The following is a 22149-nucleotide window of genomic DNA, read 5'->3' as shown; positions in this document are numbered from 1 at the left end:
ATGAGCGGAGACCCTAGATGCTTATCATTTAGTTCTTAGTTAATTAAAATATGCTTCCAAATCCATGAATCCCAATTGGGTTTGGTGAATGAGACACTCTACATACTGGTATTGAACACCGGCACCTGTATCTCTGTCCAAGAAACATACTTGTGTGGTAGATGAGCAGTACGTGAATTATTAACTGAAATTTGGTTTATAGGTAACTGTGCTTTGATGCTTCCATTATTGTGTACAAATGACGTGGTTCCATTGACATAGAGTTGTAGAGTTATTGTTTTCTTTTCCCTTTTTTTAATATGTAATGTTAGACTGGAGCCCTTTACCTCAAATGTTACATGCTTGAGGTCCTCTCCACCAAGGAAGATGTTCAACTTCTGTAGTGTAGAGTAGCAGAACTATTGTTTCTTTGATTCAGGGTCTATAGATTCTAGTCCAATAACTTGTGGCAGTAGCCATCACTTCCCAAATTAGTGAAGCCCTCAAGATAGGCTATGGGCTTGCTTTATACCGTGTTACTCAAGTACAATTATGGCTGTACATAGCCACCGATTAGTGGTGTCAATGACGGTCAGGTGAAGCCGTGTCAAGGTCAACCGAAGTCCTGTTTACTAAATAGAACCACTATCCAGCCATGAGCTCGATTTGTGACCTGAGATGAGATGGCCGGGCTCGACCCATGAACAGCTTCCTAACCCAGGCCCTGCTGTGACTCGGGCCAAGTTCAAACCAAGACCAACTCCTTGCATAGATGGACCATGTTTTCTAACCAGAGCTTGCCTGAAACTCAAAAGCTCAATTGAGCCCATCTTCTAAGAAGTTGGGGTTGGTTGGCCCGCAGTTGACCCGATCCATTGCCAGCCCTAGTACAGATCTAGGCCTCCAAAATGTTTTACTCCCAAATCTTGGGGTTGAGGCACAAATCTGTACATGTAATATATTTCAATTTCTTGTTATTAAACTACTTCCTATGTTTACCAGTTTTTAAATATGTTTTTATTTTTATAATTATAATTTTTAAAATAAAATGTTCAATGCGACTAAGTCATATCTAACATAGGTCCATAGACATGTTGATGTCATGTCAGTCTGACACAGGTGCCCAAGGGGTTTGGAGGATTTAACGCTTTAAATCATCATTTACCGTACTATAGATTTGTTTTGCACACTGCAAAATTTCTCTTGAGTGCTTGTTAAATGCAATTTTGTATTGTTGCTTTTTCTATCGCATCTTAAATCGTGAGTGTCAGAATTCTACTGGGCCATCTGGGTCTTTGTGATTGACTCGGATGAGCCGGAGAGTAAACTTCTTGACTGTGATGGTGTCTTGCACTATGAAGTTACTGGCCAGAATTGCTATATGGGTATATTAGTGACTGACTTGGGACTTGGAGAGAGACAAGTCCCTTGCAGTTGAGCTTGGAAAGGAAAGCATTTCTGGAGTCCAGACCCTCTTTGTGTATTGATTGCATATACTCATTATCTTAATGGTTTCATGCAGTGCTTCATCCCTCTAATTATCATGGCAAATGGACCAGGTAGGGCCGACCATCTAATACTCACACACAAACGTTAAACAAGTTGGGTAGGCACAGGCCTACTTGTTGAATCTTTAAGCTTTAGGTAGATGCAAGCCCAGGTCCAGCCCAAATAATTGCAGACCCAAAACTCAGGCCCGGGCCCAAGTCCACAAGCCTTTTTTTAGAGAGAGAGAGAGAGAGAGAGAGAGAGAGAGAGAGAGAGAGAGAGATAACGGCAAAATTTTATAAGCCAAAGGTGCCTTTGGCACACAAAAACTATACAACGGGGGCTGAAATCTAGACAAAAAAAGATTACAATTAATATCACCACCCCCCCCACAAAATAATAATAATAATAATAATAATAAAATAAGCACGAAGCTCAATTAAAAAATTAAGCTCCTTGCTTTCATTATTACGCACTTTAAAAGAGTGACACAAATTTCTGAAACATTTCCCACTTATTTCTTCCCAAATTGCTCCAAGTACCCACCAATAAACACAACTGCCATATGCCTTTCGTTTCCTTAGCAACCTCCAACTCATGCTAACATGAAAAGAAGGATCCGATAGAGCTCAGACAAGCTCAAGAGACATTGAACTTGCATAGTGAATAGCTCCATAAATTGCTAGCAAATGGGCAATGAAGGAATAGGTAATTAACCGACCCCAAGCTAACCATGCACATCAAACAGACATTTGGGAGCACCATCCCCCACTTCTAAAGGTTATCCACTATCAGCATCCTTTCCCTACCAACGAGCCAAGCAAAAGTTGCGACTTTTTTTTCTATTTTTGGGGGGGCAGTTCTCCCCAGCCGAATCGTGGTTGTGCAGCAAATTATAGGAGCACACAGAGAAACTTCCAAATTTATCACAACGCCACAACAAACCTATCTCTTTCCCTTCTAGCAACAATATCACCAATGTTCAAAAACCTCTCTTTCCCCAATGATCGACCTATGGCGTTGATAGTCTTTAAAATCATGATCAATTCATTGATCTCATCATCGGATAGAAGTAATCAGCATGGAGGGGCCCACACCCCAGAATCACCATCTCCTGAGAAGCCAAGCGCTATCAAGACATCACTATCCATAGCTAGGCGGGCAATTCTCGTGAATAGTAGCTCCAAAGGTTCCTCCCCAAACCATACATCTTTCCAAAACCGAATATTCTCCTTGTTCCCAAGCACATACCCTACCTACCCCTTCGTTAAAAAAAGTTTTTACAAAAAACAAACCTTTCCAAATTGTCGAGGCCATGTACAGTGAGGATTCCTTAATGCAATATCCCTCATCACTACACCCATACTCGCTAGAAATTATGTTCTCCAAAATGCATCTTCCTTAGTCCCAAAACGCCAAAGCCACTTTCCCAACAATGCCTTGTTCATTGCTCCCAAATCTCTAATACCAGCCCCACCTTCGTTGTACCCTTTACAAACCTCCTCCCATATAAGCAAGTGAAACTTATTTGGTCCTTCCGCCCCTTGCCACAAGAAGTCCCGCCTCAATTTGTCAGTTTTTCCAACATGGATGTCAGACATCGGAATAACAACACAAGATACTCTAGCATATTTGATAAGGGTGGTACGACCTCCAAGGGACAAATACCAGCATTTCCACTTGGCAAGTTTCCTCTCTACCCTCTCTACATCGACATCCCATAAACGCCTTGGAGGCTTACCAATACGGATAGGCAACCAAGATACGTGGAAGGGAACTCTCCCTCCTCACAACCAAAAAAAGAAGCCAAACCCTCTAGAGTTTTCTTAAACAAGCAAACACCTAACATCACATTTTTTGCAATGTTAACCTTTAACCCCGTTACAACTTTGAAGCAACAAATGATCATCCCCTTCTTCTCCACCATACCCACATCTGTGCCATAGAATAATAACACATCATCGCCGAACTAAAGATGAGAAACCGGAGGGCTAGATCTATGAACCGAGAACCCACAGAAGAGACCTACTTGTTGTCCCCGATCTAACATTTTACTAAGAGCTTCAACTATCACCACAAAGAGAAGGGGAGAGAGAGGGTCCCCTTGCCTTAGTCCTTGTGACCCATTGATCAATACTAAGAACCTGACAGACGTCGCAGACCTAATGTATTCTTTCATACACCCCTCCGCTTATCTTCACAACCAATCCTCCCAAGCATGTAGTCCAAGAAACCCCACTTCACATGATCATAGGCGTTCTTGATATCTAACTTGCAAACCACACCTCCTAACCCTTCCTTAAATCTGGAGTCAATACATTCATGTGCTATAAGCGCACTATTAAGAATTTGCCTACCTTCACAAAAGCCCCTTGATACTGAGAAATGACACCAGTAAGCATCCATTTGAATCTCATAGCCAGTGTTGTCAAAATCCTACGATTTATGATTTACTATATACGATTTGAGTCTAACCTTAAGCAAAACGATTTGAATCCTGCCTTGATCCCTTTTATATGAATCCTGATTTATTATTCAAATTATACTTGTTCTCTTCTATTTTAAGCTTCACTTGGCTTACATTTTATGTTTTTATATATATATATATATATATATATATATATATATATATATATAGAGAGAGAGAGAGAGAGAGAGAGAGAGAGAGAGAGAGAGAGAGATGCTCACACGCAACTAGTTGGACGGACGTCCAACTAGATGGCATGTGGGGCCCATCATGGTATTTGTATGACATCTTGCTGATTTAGCATGGTTGTCCCACCATGAAAATGGGATGCTCCAAAAATCAGGTCGATCCAACCATTAGATGCATCCCCATGAATATAGAGCTTTTTGAGTGGTTGTTCGTAATTTTCTATGATGCGCCCCACCTAATAGTTGAATTGACCTGATTTTTGGAGCATCCCATTTTCATGGTGTGGGACAACCATGCTAAATGGGCAATATGTCATACAAACACCATGGTGGACCCCACACGCCAACTAGTTGGATGTCCAACTAGTTGCGTGTGAGCATTACTCACACATATATTCTCTTCAACGTTAAACCATGGAGCTTTTATGATTTCTTACTTCTTAACTGCTCCAAACACCAAATTGTTGTATGACTTATTTGGAATGTTTTTTTATTTTTTATTTTTTATTATTTTTTATTTTTTATTTTTATGAATGGTTACGATCATGTTGACTTATATGTATTGTGGAATGATGGTTAGAAATCAAGGTATCTATCTTTCTCTCTCTTTCCTTTTTTTTTTTTTTTTTGTCAATCTACATAATTAAATGCCACTTTTCCAGTGTGATTCTACATTCAAGAAAGGTAGCATGAAAATAAATTATTCAAGGATCCTAGTATGTTTTTTAAGGGAAATTTCTTGAAAGACAAAAAATAAAGGAAAGAGAAGAATCCTTTAATGATATCATGACATGTTATCACTTGGTGCATATTGATGGCAAAGGGATGATTGATGAGGTTTTTTTTTTTCAAATGTGATTTATTTATATTTTTTCAATTTTTAAAGAAAATTAAACAAAATCTTACGATTTGTGATTCGATATGATTCAACCCCTATTATGATTTGCGATACGATAACAATTTTGACAACATTACTCAAGGCCAACACCTTAGCAAGAATTTTGTAGACACTCCCAATTAAGTTAATGGGCCGGTAATTTTCAAGTTTTCTGCTCCCGACAATTTTGGAATTAGAGCAAGGAAGGAGGCCCCTGATTCCTTTGGAAGTCTCCCCTGATTAAAGAATTCCCACATAAAGTCCGTAACATCCTCCCAAACATTCTCCCCAAAAACTTGAAATAATGCTAATGGAAAACCACCCAGCCCCAGCGCTTTGTCCCTACCCAAGCTATCCATAGCTTTCTTGACCTCTTCAATGGAGAACAACTTCTTGAACAATTCCACTTCCTCCATTGTCATTGAGTTAAAATGCAAATTATCTAAGGCGGGTCTCTCCCATCTTTCATCTGATAACAACTCTTCATAGAACCAAACTATTGCACTGCACACCTTATCTTTTTCGTTGATTTCGTTGCCCTCCGCAACAATGCTATTTATCTTTATTGCATCTAGCCCTCGCACTAGAAATACTATGGGAAAATTTTGCATTCCTATCTTCCTCTTAAAGCCAAGTAGCTTGCGACCTTTGCCTCCATTTGATCTCTTCTTCCTTAGCCATGGCTTAACCCAAATAGGCTGGACTCAAGCCAGGATGGGCCAACTAGCCATTTGCTCCCTACTTCTACTAAACTGTTTTTGTTTTTGGTAAGAGACATTCGTAATTATTGGCACAGGCATGCTATTTTTTGTTTATATTGTTCACACTCTCTTCTTGATCATTTGAATTAGTGCCTCCAGTAGGTTGGAATGTTATGCTTTTTGAGCTTCTTAGAGTATTCATTATTACATCCAGGAATTTGGAAATTGTTTTTCCCTAATTGTGTATCGTCTAGGTCTGAAAGTTAGCACTGCTCCTGTAGGCCATTACTTGATTTTGCAAAGGCTGCTCCGCATTTTGGTGGAAAGATTGTGGGGACTCCTATGTGTTGCTTTTGGATGCACACCTTATTTCCTATGGATGTCTGTGTATACATTTTTGTCATCACTATAGAGTTATATTTTCTTAACATGGTTGACCTAAATAGTTTGATTCTTGAGTTCTTGGGTATATTCTTGAAGATATTGTATTAGAACCATAATTCACTTAATCTCCAGCCTTTTAAACATTGGATGAGATGGCTCTACAATGACAGAGTGAACATATTACTTCTAGAAAAGAACTAAATGAACATATTGGATCACCTCTTTGTCATTTCAATTTTCTGTACTGGTTTTGAATGATTAAAATACAAAGAATGGGTCTAATTTTCTAAACCTAAAATTTTGAATGTTCAAAAATGCATTCTTATCTTTTTAATACCTGTCAACTTTCTCATAAACTGCATTTCACTTGTAAGAGGTTTTTTCATTACTATTTATATGATTTTTATTACTTAGTGAACCTCACAAACATAATTGTAAAGCTCTCTAGAGTAGTTGTTGGAAAATCCTTGTTATTGATTGGTTGTAGAGTTTTGTTTCTCAAAATTGGCTGACTGGACAGGTGTTTTTCTCTCTCTTTTTTTTTCCCCCTTTTCTTATAACTAGTTGGACACACAATTGTAGCGGAGGGGTGGGATGGCATGTGAATAGTATTTGGCAAACATGTATTGGTGGGCTGCTTCTCTATTCTGCTGCCAACTACCTGAGCATGCCATGTCCACTTTTGCTCAAGTGTTGGTACATTTTTGTATAGCCAACTACTCGAGCATTGGCTCTCTGATTACTTCTTGATTTTAAAGACTAGTCTATCTCCTCTATTATCATAAACCAGTCTCTAATTATTTTCTGTGGCTGTCATTTTGGCTAGAGCTGGGCATCGGTCCGGGTCGGATCGGATTGGGCCTAATTCGGTCCGATCCGAAATTCTAATTGTCTGACCCGAACCCGATCCGATTCAAGACCGAGCCCGGATCACTTGACTCGGACCGATCCGATGTTTGGTTGACTTGGACCGAACCGAGTTCGACTCGGCCAGGGAAACCGAGTCGGATCGGATTAGGTACGATTCGGATCGTTTGATATGGTGTGATCCACTTCAATCTTCAATATATCATATTTTTGTGTTCAACGCCTAAAATGATACGTCAAAATGGATGAATGGCTTCGATAAAACATATACATCAAGGTGGGCCCCACATGACTATGAAAGAAATGCATGAAGCTTTATCTGGACGTTATCATGTTGACGTGCACAGCATGGCACTTTCTTTTCACGCAAGTCACGGACGTGACTTGCTGTATTGAGGTTAGCAAGTTCTATGGGTCTGATGGTAGGGTATGTGTTATATCCAAACCGTCCATTCATTTGGCGAGCTCGTTTAAGGCTGGAGACTAAAAATAAGACAGATCTAACTATCATGTGGACCACACAAATTGTTTAATGGTGAAAATCATTCTCTGCTGCTATTTGTGGTGTGGTCCAGATGATCTTTGGATATTATTCATTTTTTAGACAATGCTCTATAATGGTCTCGAAAAATATATGAACGGTGTAGATATAATAAATACATCACTGTGGGGCCCATGTAACTTTGATATCCTTTGAACCATTCATACAACTTAGAGCTCGAGGAGCGTCAGTGCTCGTCTTGGCACGACACGATACCTACAGCTAGCGCTTGCAGGCTGCAGTAGCCAGCTACATGGTTGTGTTCGATACACCAGCAAATCAACTTGTTCTTGTACACCCTAAACTCTGTTGGGGCCCACCTTGAATGCATGTGATTTATCCACGCTGTCCATTCATTTTTGCAGATCATTTTAATGGTTAAACCCAAAATTGTTGCATATCCAAAGCTCAAGAGGACCATACCACAGGAAAAAGTAGAAAAATCAATAAAAACTACTTCGGATCAGGTAGGATCGGATCAGTCCGGGTCCATTGGGGTCGGGTTTTCGGGTTGGGTCGGGTCGGATCAGGGCCAATCCAAACTCGACCCGAAATATTTCGGATTTGGATGGGGCTACCCGATCTACACCAATCCAGACCGTCGGTTCGGTTCTGATCGGGTCGGATCCACCGGATCGGGTCCGTTTTGCCCAGCTCTAATTTTGGCAATCAAGTGATTCAGTGGAAGCCTCTAATTGGGGTTTATAAATCGATTTTCACAGATCCTCCCCAAGGAATTGATGAGGACATCCGAGCACCAGTCAAAGTATATCAGAGGAGGAGGAGAGCTATTTCTTTATGGCTAGGTGATGCATACATAGAGCCCCGTGGGCCCAATTCGAGTGCCTAGCTCGTTGAAGACCCCACATGCATGATTATGCATCTTTGAAGGCCTCACACTTGGAAGATGCACGTGGGCTACTTAGTTGGACCATTCTGACTATTGGATCATCGTCATTGGATGTCTTGATCATGGGCCATGAAATAGTAGGGTTTAAAGTCGGGCGGGTTAGGTCGGGTTGGTTCTCAACCCTACCCCAACCCAAGGTTTTTATACCTCAACCCTAACCCAACCCAACCCAACCTCGGGTCGGGAATTCTCAACCCAAGCCCAACCCAAGCGGGCTCAGTCGGGTTGGCCGGGTTGGTATATGCTAATATTTTCATTATTACATTAGTCTATTATATTTTCAATACACGTCTTATTTTTTGTACTTATAATTTTATTAATTATATATGTAGTTATTTATCATACAGAAGTTCATTTTTTCTAAACAAACAAGCTAAAATATAGGACCACTACTCCTTTAAAAGTCGTATTGTGTATCAAGCAATCTATTTGGGAGAGAGAAATCCGGCGTATCTTGTTAGCTTGAGTCATCGGAAATGACGTGGACCAATGAAACCCAACAACATTGGAATTTCTTGTGCCTTTAACATAGACAATCCGCACTCAATTATAATTAATTTATAAGGAACTTGTATATTGATCGGGTTCGGGTTGGGTCGGGCAACCTGAGCATAACCCAAGTTTTTTCGGGTTGGTGTTTGTATGGCCCAAGCCCGAGACCAAACCCGATACACTCTGCCCAAGGCCAACCCAATGTCGGGTCAGTCACGGGTTGGTCGGGTTGAACCCGCCCAACTTTCAGCCCTACAAAATAGTTTAGTTTATTTAGTTATTTATATGTTTGTTTTTCTAAGCTTATATTTCTGCTGAGTTTAGGGAGTTAAGAACAAATTTTATTTTATTGAGCATCTTTATGTGAAACTTTTTATCTGAGAGCGTCTTTTTATTAAAAATCTTTTTTGAGACTATATAAGGGTTGGGTGTCCTCACCCTAGGGCATAATCGAGCATATGAAATAAAAATTTTCTTTCTCTTTGCTTTGTGATGAAGTAAAACCTCTTGTGATTGGAGTGATATGGTGTGATGCCATGGAGTGTGATGAGGACATCGTGCACATGCACGCCCGCACACCACCACCCCTACGCACGTACGTATGCAGAAGGATGACCCCACCATCGATCTGGCTCGATGACGACGTCCAGAGAGGGCCTCCTAGCTAGAAGATAAGTTTTGGTTCAGAAAAGTAGGCCCGATAGTCAAGAAAAGTCCATCATGGGATTTCATGATTGTGGCCCACTCGTCGGATTGATTTCATATTTTAGGTTTTGCTTATTGTTATTATTTAGAACATTGTGAATGTTTTAGATTTCTCTGTTTGGTTTTTATTTTAGTTTACTTCATCGCCAAGTAACAGGTTGCGCACATGGTGCGAGTTTTGGGGTATAGGATTTTCCCTATAAATAGGCACCCCTTGTAGTTCTTTTGATTCATTGAAATTAATAAAAAATTCCTACTTTATTTTTCTGCTCTCTTCGTGAGTTGTGGAAGAATTCAAAAGTGGGTGCGAAGCCCTCCATTTTCGAAGGGCTAACTACCGTGGTGCGAAGCCACATCGATCCCAATTCACCCCCATCTTCCATCATCTTTTTTTCCATCTTCCCTCACCATCCGTACTTCGAATTTGTCCTTTTGTTGCATCAGATTTCTTCATTACAGCAAGTTTCCAGATTTCGGCCCGCAGGCGAGCTGAAACTTCGGCGGAGCATCACGCACAAACCGTACATCGGATCGAGCTGAGATTTGAGAGTTTTGGAGTCCATCCCTGGCCGACCAGGGCCAAGGTGGCCTTTTTCTGAATAGTGGGCCCCACACACGTGCGGCCGGGATCACACACACGTCCGTCTGGGCCATTGTTGTTGTGCACACGCGGGATCATCTTTTGGCTCAGGTTTTTATCCTCTTTTATCTTCTCATAGCCGTTTTTCATGAATCATAACCCTAGATTACATGATCCCTAATTGATTTGCCTCTTTTTATCACCTTAGGGTTCCTTGAATTGAAATTAGGGAATCCCTTGGATTAGGGACTGATTTTTTTATGCATGAGTAGTTGATCTTATTTCCCTTTGACATCGTTTGGTTTATAATTTTTATTGGTCCAGTCCTAGCTGTGTCGACTTGGACCCGCATAGACTTCCCTTTAATTGAATGTTTGGATTTTCATGTGGGATGTGGAATTTGTGTTATTGTTTCTGAATTGGTGTGATCTAAGCCTGAAATCTTGCATATCATATTTAAATTCACGTCCTGCATCAAATTTGGTATCAGAGCCTAGGGTTCTTGTAGGGGAATTCACCACATATTTAGGGTTTAGTTTGTTTGAGTCCTTCATGCATTCAGTCCATCATATATAGCTGAATTTTAGTAACAGTGTGTAGTATCCTTCATATAGAGTCTCGTAGGGTCATTTAGTTTTTAGACGCATATAGTTGTCATAGAAGGTCCTTAGTTTGAGCAAGTCAATGTATGCCCACACGTACGGGTTGCGGTTTCGGTTTGCACCCCATACTAAACATGGAACAACTACAAGAAACAGTGGCCAAGTTAGCCCAGCAAGTTAAGTCCTTGAATAAGCATTTGGAACAACACATAGATAAATGCCTCGAAGAAATAGAGGCCTCCTTCAGGGCAAACCCCACCACTGGGGAGGATGCCCAATCTCAAGCAGTTGGTCAGGAGGTTAGACCAAGGAATGGAGGCGGCCAAGGAGCTGGTCATGGGCGCATACCTGTGCACCACCCCGTGAGGGACATCATGGTCAATATGACCCAGATGCACAACTCCTCATGGGAGTTAGGGTAGATGCCCCTACTTTTGATGGCCACTTAGACCCTAAAGCTTTTTTAGATTGGTTGGCGGGATATGGACCACTATTTTGAGTGAATGATATGTCGGATGCTCGACGAGTCCGATTCGCCAAGATGAAGCTTGTGGGTCAAGCAAAGAGGTTTTGGGCGATGGTTGAGCGAAAAAAAGAAAGAGCGAGGGAACTCCCAATAGTCCATTGGGGAGAAATGAAAGAAACGCTGAAAGAGAAGTACCTCCCTTTCTCTTATCGCATGCGGTTGATTGAGGAGTGGCAGTCTCTTCGACAGGGTTCCATGAGTGTTGCTGACTATATTGAGAAATTCGAAGAGTACTCGACTCGCTGTGAGGTTGATGAGGACCCCGTACTCACCCTTGCTCGTTTTAAAATGGGCCTCCGTCCTGACATTAGGAGAGAATTGCTCGCCAAAGACATAGACACTATCGAACAGTTGTACCAAGTAGTGTTAGATGTCGAGCAATACCTTAAAGCATCTGTGGGAAGGCGATTTGACTTTCGCGAATCCGGCACTAAGGCCAATCCCTCTGGGGCTAGACCTAACACGGGATTCCAAAACAAACCTTCCCCTAATGTTCAGCCCAAACCTAAGGATGATAAGGGTAAAGAGATTGTCGGGTCTAGTTCACGTGGAAGTGGGGCCACTAGGTGTTTTAGGTGTCAGGGGTTTGGTCACTTTGCTCACCAGTGCGGCACGAGAGAGGGCACCAAAGTACTCCTTATTGATGGACAAGTAGAAGTAGTGCCCCCAGAGAGTGATAGTGAGGAGGAGGAATATGAGCTAGTCGGAACCCCCAGTGATGAGGAAGAGGGAGCACAAGAGTCTATGACTCTCGCAATTGTGCGTTGCGCCCTGGCTTAAGCCAAGAACACTGATGACTGGCGCCGCAACACGATCTTCTACACTTATGCAAAATGTGGGGAAAAAAGCTGTAAGATGACCGTGGATAGTGGTAGTTGTGCCAACGTGGCATCGACTAGCACTGTGAGTCGTTTGGGCTTGAAGCTGGAAGCCCATCCTTAGCCCTATGGAGTTTCCTGGGTTGATGAAACATCCATTCCAGTCTCGCACCGCTGTCTTGTCCCTATTCAGTTTGGATCTTATAAAGACACAATTTGGTGTGATGTTGTTCCTATGGATGTGGGTCATGTCATTCTGGGTAGGCCGTGGCTCTATGACAGGGATGTTACCATATTTGGTCGTTCAAATATGTGTACATTCTGGTTTGAGGGAAAGAAGGTCAAGCTAAATCCTCTGCCACCCAAGAATACAACTGGAAAAGAGTTCACCACACAGAGTGGTGTGAGCGGCCCAAAAGAAGTGAAGGAGTCGAAGTCCAAGTCCAAACCGCTCCATATTTTGAATGCCAAAGACTTTGAGTGAGAAATGGAGGCGGACTCAATGATACGCCCTTGTGGCTAGGGAGAGTGTACCAGAGACTAGCGTAGAGTTACCCACTGAGGCCATTCAGGTAGTACATGAGTTTCGTAATGTTTTTCCTGATGATTTACCGAATGAGCTTCCCCCTATGAGGGATATACAGCATGCCATTGATTTAATCCCTGAGGCAACTCTACCAAACCTCCCACATTGCAGAATAAACCCGAAGGAGCACGTTGAGTTGAAGAGGCAGATTGATGAACTCCTAGAGAAGGGTTTCATTCGAGAGAGCATGAGTCTGTGTGCCATGCCCGCCCTTCTTACACCTAAGAAGGATGGCACATGGAGGATGTGTGTTAATAGTAGGGCCATCAACAAAATCACAATCAAGTATCGATTTCCCATACCGCGTCTTGATGACATGCTAGATATGATGGCTAATGCTACTATCTTCTCAAAAATCGACCTCAAAAGTGGGTATCACCAAATCCGTATACGCCCTGGTGATGAGTGGAAGACGGCCTTCAAGACGAAGGATGGGCTATATGAGTGGCTAGTTATGCCTTTTGGGTTAACTAATGCCCCAAGCACTTTCATGCGTGTGATGACCCAAGTGTTGAGACCCTTCATGGGGAAGTTCCTAGTCGTATACTTTGATGATATCTTGATTTATAGCATGACTAAGGAGCAACACCTCAACCATTTGAGGCAGGTTTGTGGGATCCTTAGGGCCGAGAAGTTGTACGCAAACCTAAAGAAGTGCGTGTTCTTGTCTAGTAGTGTGATCTTCTTAGGTTTATTGTGTCAGTTGAGGGCGTATCGGCGGATCCCGAGAAGGTCAAGGCCATCGTTAATTGGCCTGAACCCCGCAATATTCATGAGGTGCACAGCTTTCATGGCTTAGCCACTTTTTATAGGCGGTTCATTTGAGGCTTCAGTTCCATTGTAGCTCCCATCACGGACTGCATAAAAAAGGGAGAGTTTCAATGGACAAAGGCCGCCTCGAAGGCCTTCAAGGAGATAAAGGTCAAGATGAACGAAGCTCCAGTCACGCGACTTACAAATTTTTCAAAAGCTTTTGAAGTCGCATGTGACGCGTTAGGAGTCGGCATAAGAGTACTTAGCCAGGAAGGGCACCCTGTCGCCTTTTTTAGTGAGAAACTGAATAAGGTGAAGCAAAGATATTCCACCCATGACAAGGAATTCTACGCGGTAGTGCAATCACTACGCCATTGGCGACATTACCTGTTACCGCAAGAATTCTTGTTCTCAGATCACGAGGCCTTAAGATACTTGAACTCTCAAAAGAAATTAAGCCCCAGGCACGCTAAGTGGGTTCAATTCCTTCAAGAGTACACTTTTGTGCTTAAGCACAAGGCCGGTGTAGAGAATAAGCCTGGCGACACGTTGAGTCGTCGAGTCGCATTACTCAACTCCATGAACGTTGAAGTTACGGGCCTTGAGTGCATCAAAGAAGAGTATTCTGAGTGTCCAGATTTTTGGGTTGTGTATATGTCTTTATTAGAGAGTCCGTTAGGAGCTAACAGTGAATATTTGATTTTGGACGGATATTTGTTTAGGAGTGACCGCTTGTGCATACCACGCACTTCCCTTCGCGATTTTCTTGTCTGGGAGTTGCATTCAGGGGGTTTGCAGGTCATTTCGGTCGTGACAAGACCATTGCCCTAGTGGAGGATAGATTTCATTGGCCAAGCTTCAAGCGGGACGTGGCCAAAATTATAGGGCAATGCCATACTTGTCAACTGGCAAAGCAGAGGAAACAGAATACAGGATTATATACACCTTTGCCAGTCCCATTCATCCCTTGGTAGGACATCAGTATGGACTTCATGCTTGGACTTCCCAAAACTATTCGAAAGCATGACTCTATATTCGTTGTCGTGGACCGTTTCTCTAAAATGGCCTACTTCATTCCTTGTTCTAAGACCTCTGATGCCTCTCATGTTGCCAAGCTGTTCTTTAGTGAGGTTGTCAAATTGCATGGGTTACCAAAAACCATAGTGTCTGATCGTGACGTGAGATTCATGAGTTACTTTTGGAAGACACTATGGCACATGATGAATACTAGGCTCCAGTTTTCTTCTGCCTACCACCCTCAGACCGATGGCCAGACTGAGGTGGTTAATAGGAGCCTAGGGAGTTTACTTCGATGTTTAGTGGGGGAGCATACCAGGACATGGGATGTCGTACTACCCATAGCCGAGTTTGCATACAATAGTTCTGTCAATAGGTCCACAGGTCTAAGTCCTTTTGAAGTCATTACTGGTTATAAGCTTAGGAAACCTATTGATCTTATCCCCATGTCATTGTCCCATAGGCCATCAGAGTCTGTAGAGTCTTTTGCGCATCACATACATTCATTGCATCAAGAAATCAGGCGAAAGATCACTATTAGTAATGAGCATTACAAATTTTCTGCAGACCTACATAGATGTTTCAAAGAGTTCAATATTGGGGACTCCGTGATGGTCCGTATCAGGCCCGAGCGGTACCCTCCAGGGGCCATTCGTAAGTTACATGCGCGTAGCGCTGGGCCCTTCAAAATTATAAAGCGAAACGGTCTCAATGCGTATGAGGTAGATCTTCCACCTTCCATGGGAATTAATTCCACATTCAATGTGGAGGATCTAGTTACTTTTCAGGGACCCACTGATACTTTGTCCGGCCCTTCGCCCACCCATCCTGATGTCCCAACCTTACCCTTTGATCCATGGCTTCTTCCCGACTTTTCATCCCAGCCTCTGCCTCCCATACCTAGCTTTCACACACCTAGAGAGGAAATAGAGGATATCCTGGACCATGAGATAATTTTCACGTCGGATGGCGGATTTCAGAAATACTTAGTTAAATGGAAGTCACGCCCAGCTTTGGACAGCGTATGGCTCACTGAGGAGGAGCTTTAGAGACTTGATCCCGACATCCTAGAGCGGTTCAGGAGTTTTATTTTGCCAGTGGCGAAATCTTCGCAGTCGGGGAGAGTTGATGAGGACATCGTGCACACGCACGCCCGCACACCACCCCCCCTATGCACGTACGTACGCAGAAGGAAGACCCCACCATCGATCTGGCTCGATGACGACGTCCAGGGAGGGCCTCCTAGCTAGAAGACAAGTTTTTGTTCAAAAAAGTGGGCCTGATAGTCAAGAAAAGTCCATCATGGGATCTCATGATTGTGGCCCACTCATCGGATTGATTTCATATTTTAGATTTTGCTTATTGTTATTATTTAGAACATTGTGAATGCTTTAGATTTCTCTGTTTGGTTTTTATTTTAGTTTACTTTATCGCCAAGTAACAGGTTGCGCACATGGTGCGAGTTTTGGAGTATAGGATTTTCCCTATAAATAGGCACCCCTTGTAGTTCTTTTGATTTATTGAAGTTAATAAAAAATTCCTACTTTATTTTTCTGCTCTCTTCGTGAGTTGTGGAAGAATTCAAAAGTGGGTGCGAAGCCCTCCCTTTTCGAAGGGCTAACTACCGTGGTGCGAAGCCACATCGATCCCAATTCACCCCCATCTTTCATCATCTTTTTTTTCATCTTCCCTCACCATCCGTACTTCGAATTTGTCCTTTTGTTGCATCAGATTTCTTCATTACAGCAGGTTTCTAGATTTTGGCTCGCAGGTGAGCTGAAACTTCGGCGGAGCACCACGCACAAACCGTACATCGGATAGAGCTGAGATTTGGGAGTTTTGGAGTCCATCCCTGGCCGACCAGGGCTAAGGTGGCCTTTTTTCTGAATAGTGGGCCCCACACACTTGTGGGCTGGATCACACGCACGTCTGTCTGGGCCATTGTTGCCGTGCACACGCGGGATCATCTTTTGGCTCAGGTTTTTATCCTCTCATAGCCGTTTTTCATGAATCCTAACCCTAGATTACATGATCCCTAATTGATTTGCCCCTTCTTATCACATTAGGATTCCTTGAATTGAAATTAGGGAATCCCTTGGATTAGGGACTGATTTTTTTGTGCATGAATAGTTGATCTTATTTCCCTTTGACATCGTTTGGTTTATAATTTTTATTGGTCCAGTCCTAGCTGTGTCGGCTTGGACCCGCATAGACTCCCCTTTAATTGAATGTTTGGATTTTCATGTGAGATGTGGAATTTGTGTGATTGTTTCTGAATTGGTGTGATCTAAGCCTGAAATCTTGCATATCATATTTAAACTCATGCCCTGCATCAGAGTGGATCCAAGTTATCATTCTCTTCCATGATTTTCTCTCTCTTTCTTTCTAGTTCTCTTTTCTTCTTTCTCCAACAACAACCATCTCCATCTCCATCCTTGTTCTTCCTTCTTCTAATCCATACACCTGTAATCGAACCCGTCTCAAACTCCCATCCAACCACTCCCCCTAACCGTACACCCATACGACCATACCTGGCCGTACAACTATATAGACAGACTTGTAGGGTTGTCTATACGGTCAGCTTCCCCCTTCCTTTCATCCCTAGTTTACCCTATTCAAACCCTAATCCCAAATCCCAAACCTAGTTTCTTAAAATCCTATCCCTAAATCCTCAAATCCTAATTCCCAAACATTATTTTCCCTAAATCTGAAAATCTAAACCTATTTCCCAATTACTTAAACCTCGAAATCAGCCCAAGCCTACCAACCCTAACAAAGTCAAGCACTTCACTTGAATGATGATTAGTACCTATGCTTAGATGGAAGTTCTGCCTTCCATAAATCCTATTTAATTGATATTTTATTGGATTTACATTGCGGGACTGTCGGATAGCTTGAACTTGAACATGTTAACATAGCTGAATTTTTAAAATTTGTGATAGATCAGTTTTACTTTGCGTTTTCATTGCTCTAATTAATCTGTTATTTAATATCTTTACATCATTCTAGGTTAGATGATCAATCCTGCATTAGGAGGGAATCCAGGTCCTGCAGGGTTTGGACGTGCTGGTGAGGGAAAATAGTGGAAGACCTATGTGTAAATTCCACGTACTAGTTGAGATTGAGGATTTGAGTGTGGGGAGGCAACAACCTTATTGCATGCAACCAAAGTTGCGGTGGAGCATAATTTCATCCCAATCATTGAAGAGGTCTTGAGAAATGCAATTTCCTGATTGATGGAGATGCATATCTATAAAGGCTGGCAAATCTGAATGAAGCCAAAGATTTGAGAGCCAATGCTATTGTCTCCTACACATCTACCCCAAGAGAAGCACGAGGTAGATTCACTATTTTCGCCTACACATCTACCCCAAGATGGGGAGTGTTGGCCAGATCTCATGTAATTGATTGGAGGGTTGGGCTCGTATGGGATATCAATTTGTTTGCGGATTTTGAGCTGGGTTTTTGTATTATATCCCTTTTTTAGGATGGGGATGGATTATGTTTCCTCTCCCCTGTTTTCTTATGCCTTGCAACCCTAGCAGGGAGCTTGACTTCTGTATATTCTTCTCCAATAAATGAATCTCCATTCATTGAAAAAAAAAAAAAAACCTCGGTCATGACCTTTAATGTGTATGGGTTCTTCATGAGTGGTTTGTGTTAAGAAACAAAGATTTGGTGTTAGGGTTGGCTTTTGGAGTTTACAAGAGTTTTTTCGTTTTTCATGAATGGAAGAGATTGGGAATATGAATGGAAAGAAAGATATTGGGGAAGCATAGTTTAAGGGAAGAAGAGATCTTGGAGAACACAAAAGGAGCATAGACAAACCATAGGATGATAGTAGTTGGCCACTATTCGAGAGTAACAGATTGTGAATGCTAGAGGATTAGATCATCAGCCACATGAATGAAGAAGAGGGTAGGAGTCTTCTCATGATGAAAAGAACCTTAAAGCATAGGCATTATTTTTCTCTATTGAGTAAATGGAGATGAGTACAAAGGTATAGTATTTATAAGCTTCTCAAATCTACCGGGAAGAGTAGAGATCTTCTCAAACTTATCTAGAGAGATGCTAGATACAATGTTTTAAATAGCGGTAGAATGTTGAATAGCGTTTAGCCCCCTGTAGCGTGTAGTGTAAGTAGCATCGTTCCTAGCATAACCTACACAATACTTATATTTTTTATTTAAAAATAGCAAAAATATGATAAATTGTATATATATATATATATATAAAAACTACCTCTATATAAACTACCTCTCCGTGACTTGAGAGGATATCTAGATAGGCTTGAGAGGATATCCAGTCAGTGTATCAAATAGCATCCGTAGCGTAGCACATCTAAAATGCTATGTTGCGTTAGCAAACAACGCTATGTTCATAGCGCACACATAGCATGTGCGATGTACGAGTAGAGTATGATACTTATGCAACTTTTTTTTATAAGTGATAGTTGTATTTTGTATTTTTTACTTAATACCTTTAACTATGGGATTTTCATTTCTTCTCATACTTGTGACTAGTGGTTTTAATTAGACATTATTAATTAGAGTGGATTGCTTAGAAAGCTATTGATGTGAGAATGATTTGATTTGGTTTGTGGATTGGCTTTTGATAAATGATAATTAATAACTTGTTTGAAGATGCTTATACTTGAAAAAATGAATCAATTTTTAGGCATATATATATATATATATATATACACACACCAGATACCTCCATTTCTGTCACTTACATTCCTCATATTAGTCATTTGCATGAATACTGGTTGGGATCCATCTTTTATGACTTTGTCTAGCTGAGAGAGATGATTCTTTGCTCGTGTTTTGAGAACTTCAATGGCAGCAATATGAGCAGGCCTTTGATTTTTTGTTATAGATTTCTTTTTAATTACGTCAGTCAATTGTAGGAGGCCAATCAACACCAACGTGACATGCATAGACGTCGTCTTCAATTCGAGGGTGCAGAGGCTCGTACAAAGATTACTGGAACTGTCAGCAGTTCTTGGAACCGTGCAAATGCTGGTCTCAGTGCAAGGCCACTTGCCAGTCCTGTGGGCTTGAACACTTCAAATGCATGCACTGCAGAACCAAACATGGCCTCCAGAAACAAGCAAGTGATCAACTCCCCACAGCATACATCACCCAGATTGCCAATTGGCTCATTTAAAATACAAGAATCTCACATTGATAAGGCTGATAGGTCTGCTCCTAAAACAGCTCCGATGCCATCCAGTATTGGGTTACACTTGAACGATATTGGTAATGCTGTTACAGTCAACCGTGGTCTACATACGCAATTAGCTGGAAAGGATCATTTGAGTGTGCAAAGGGAGAAGTCACTGACTGGGAGCGACCGCCATTTACCAGAAGATTCCAGGTGTCAGTTAGTTCCATTGGTTGCCTTTGGGAACTCTTTAGCCAAGTTAACTTCAAAGTCGGACTCTCCATCACCTTACTCTGTTCGTACACACACTGAACTGGATCAGCAGGAATGTCAGGCTTCAGTGACTGCAAATTCTTCCGGCAGTTTTCAGACTTCACAAAAAATGAAACCTTGGGACAATTCTCTGCTCATTGATCAACATGTGATCCCATGTGAAAATAAAAGGATAGCTTCACAAGATATTTCAAGCTTTGAGAAGTTCGGCCAAATGAGTCCTAGAAAGAAGAGGCAAGTGCACTTTTCATTCTCTTAATCATATGGTTTGGCACTGCTTTCAAATTATTTTGTTTTCACTTGAAATTGAAGGCTTGGAATTTCCAGGAAGGAGGAACCATACCCCACTGAAAATGATGAATGCAAACGTTGCAGCTGCAAGAAGTCAAAATGTCTTAAACTGTAAGTGTCGCTGGAATGTGTGGAAGACGATATCTTATCCTTGACATGTTAAATCACATTGCATGATGCTTGCTGTGACCTTACACCTTTTGGAGCTTTGCTAGGGCCGCACATCGTCTACAAGCCAGCTAATGCACACGTCACCACATATGCCAGCATGGCCAAGAGGTGCATTATCCAAGCCATCCATCAGAAGGGTACCACTATGTAGATTCCCTGTCCTAAGAATGATGTCAGTGAACTAGTCATGTGGACCACAATTAACTGAATGAATGTACGGTTGAAAATTCAGCAGAAGTTTTCTAATCCATCGACTTATTTCTAATATCATGGCTCACCTACTGAATGGACCACCTTTATCTTGGGCAAGGTACATCTACAGAGTGAAGTTCACCTGATGTATGTCTTGGATATTCCACCTGTCTGCCATGATGGTATATGTGGTGGAATGTGCATAAGCTTACTTGTTCAAGTGTGTGGGCTAAGTGAAGCTCCACCTTTTGACTCTTTTATGCAGCTATTGTGATTGCTTTGCTGCGGGAGTTTATTGTGCCGAATCTTGTTCGTGCCAAGAGTGCTTCAACAAAACTGAATACGATGATACAATTTCTGGGACCCGGCAACAGATAGTGTCTCGCAACCCGCTTGCATTTGCTCCAAAAATTGTGCGACGTGTGGAATCTCCACAAAACTGTGTCGTAAGGATTCTTCACCTGTTCTGTTTGCGTGGTGTCTTCACCATCATGAAATATATTCTGAGGTGGTTCTGGCCTGTGTTTTTCAGGAAGATGGTAACCAGACAACGCTAGCCTCAGCCAGGCACAAAAGAGGATGTAATTGCAAGAAGTCTATGTGCCTGAAAAAATATTGTGAATGCTATCAGGTTTAAATTCTATCCCTCATGTTGTGTTTTTCAGGCTTATATTTAATTTTGCTTTTCAACTTGTTCTAAGTGGACATTGTTCTTTTTTCCTTCCTGAAGGCTGGTGTTGGATGCTCTGATGGATGCCGATGTGAGGGATGTAAAAATGTTTTTGGTAAGAAAGAAGGTAAGAATTTATTTTCCCTAGTCACTCATTACCTTTTGAGTCTCTTCTCTCATAATCGAAAGAAAGCTAATATTTCTAACTCAGCATGCCAAGATATACTAAAAGTTAGTTCTCTATTCTTGATAGCTGGTTATCAGGCCAAACTGCTGAAAACCAGTGGGTAGTGTTCAGTATGGGCAAAAGCCATTATAAGAGGCAGCTAAGCTGCAAAAATTTACAAAGTTCTGGTAGCAGTGTTTGTAGTGAAAAAAGTCATGCTTAGAAAAATCTAGGCATCCAGACAAAGGAATATGTTGTGGGTCATCTTGTTGTGGTGTTCTATACGAAAAGAGCTGATATATATATATATATATATATATATATAGAGAGAGAGAGAGAGAGAGAGAGAGAGAGAGAGAGAGAGAGAGAGAGAGAGAGAGAGAGAGAGAGAGAGAGAGAGAGAGAGAGAGAGAGAGAGAGAGAGAGAGAGAGAGAGAGAGAGAGAGAGAGAGAGAGAGAGAGAGAGAGCATCATACTTATGAAGATCCTTGTAGGAGGTCATTTTTGTTCAGGTTTACCTACCTCACTACACTTAATAGGGCATGGTACCCTATACGCATGTTTTTTTTGGAACATCTAAATGAAACGTTATAGGAAGGGGTTACCCAAGATCCCCATCATACTTATGAAGATCCTTGTAGGAGGTCATTTTTGTTCAGGTTTACCTACCTCACTACACTTAATAGGGCATGGTACCCTATACGCATGTTTTTTTTGGAACATCTAAATGAAACGTTAT

At 41.7% G+C, this 22149-nt stretch overlaps 1 protein-coding gene across 4 annotated transcripts in view; it reads left to right on the top strand.

Annotated features, from left to right (window-relative positions):
* Nucleotides 1-22149, top strand: part of LOC131255878 (uncharacterized) — a 30571-nt gene that overhangs the window by 5062 nt on the left and 3360 nt on the right. For 3 of the 4 annotated variants that reach the window (XM_058256813.1, XM_058256793.1, XM_058256806.1), the window contains 5 exons: nt 19391-20154; nt 20248-20322; nt 20840-21020; nt 21107-21205; nt 21305-21371. In XM_058256813.1, the coding sequence (XP_058112796.1) occupies nt 19391-20154; nt 20248-20322; nt 20840-21020; nt 21107-21205; nt 21305-21371 (1186 nt within the window). Of the gene's footprint in view, nt 1-19390; nt 20159-20247; nt 20323-20839; nt 21021-21106; nt 21206-21304; nt 21372-22149 lie in introns of all 4 variants that reach the window. The other variant, XM_058256799.1, reaches the window with a different exon arrangement.

Source organism: Magnolia sinica, chromosome 1 (assembly GCF_029962835.1).
Source record: "Magnolia sinica isolate HGM2019 chromosome 1, MsV1, whole genome shotgun sequence".
In the NCBI taxonomy this organism is placed as follows: domain Eukaryota; kingdom Viridiplantae; phylum Streptophyta; class Magnoliopsida; order Magnoliales; family Magnoliaceae; genus Magnolia; species Magnolia sinica.
The sequence above is the reverse complement of the archived record's forward strand: the minus strand, read 5'-3'. Positions and strand labels throughout refer to the sequence as shown.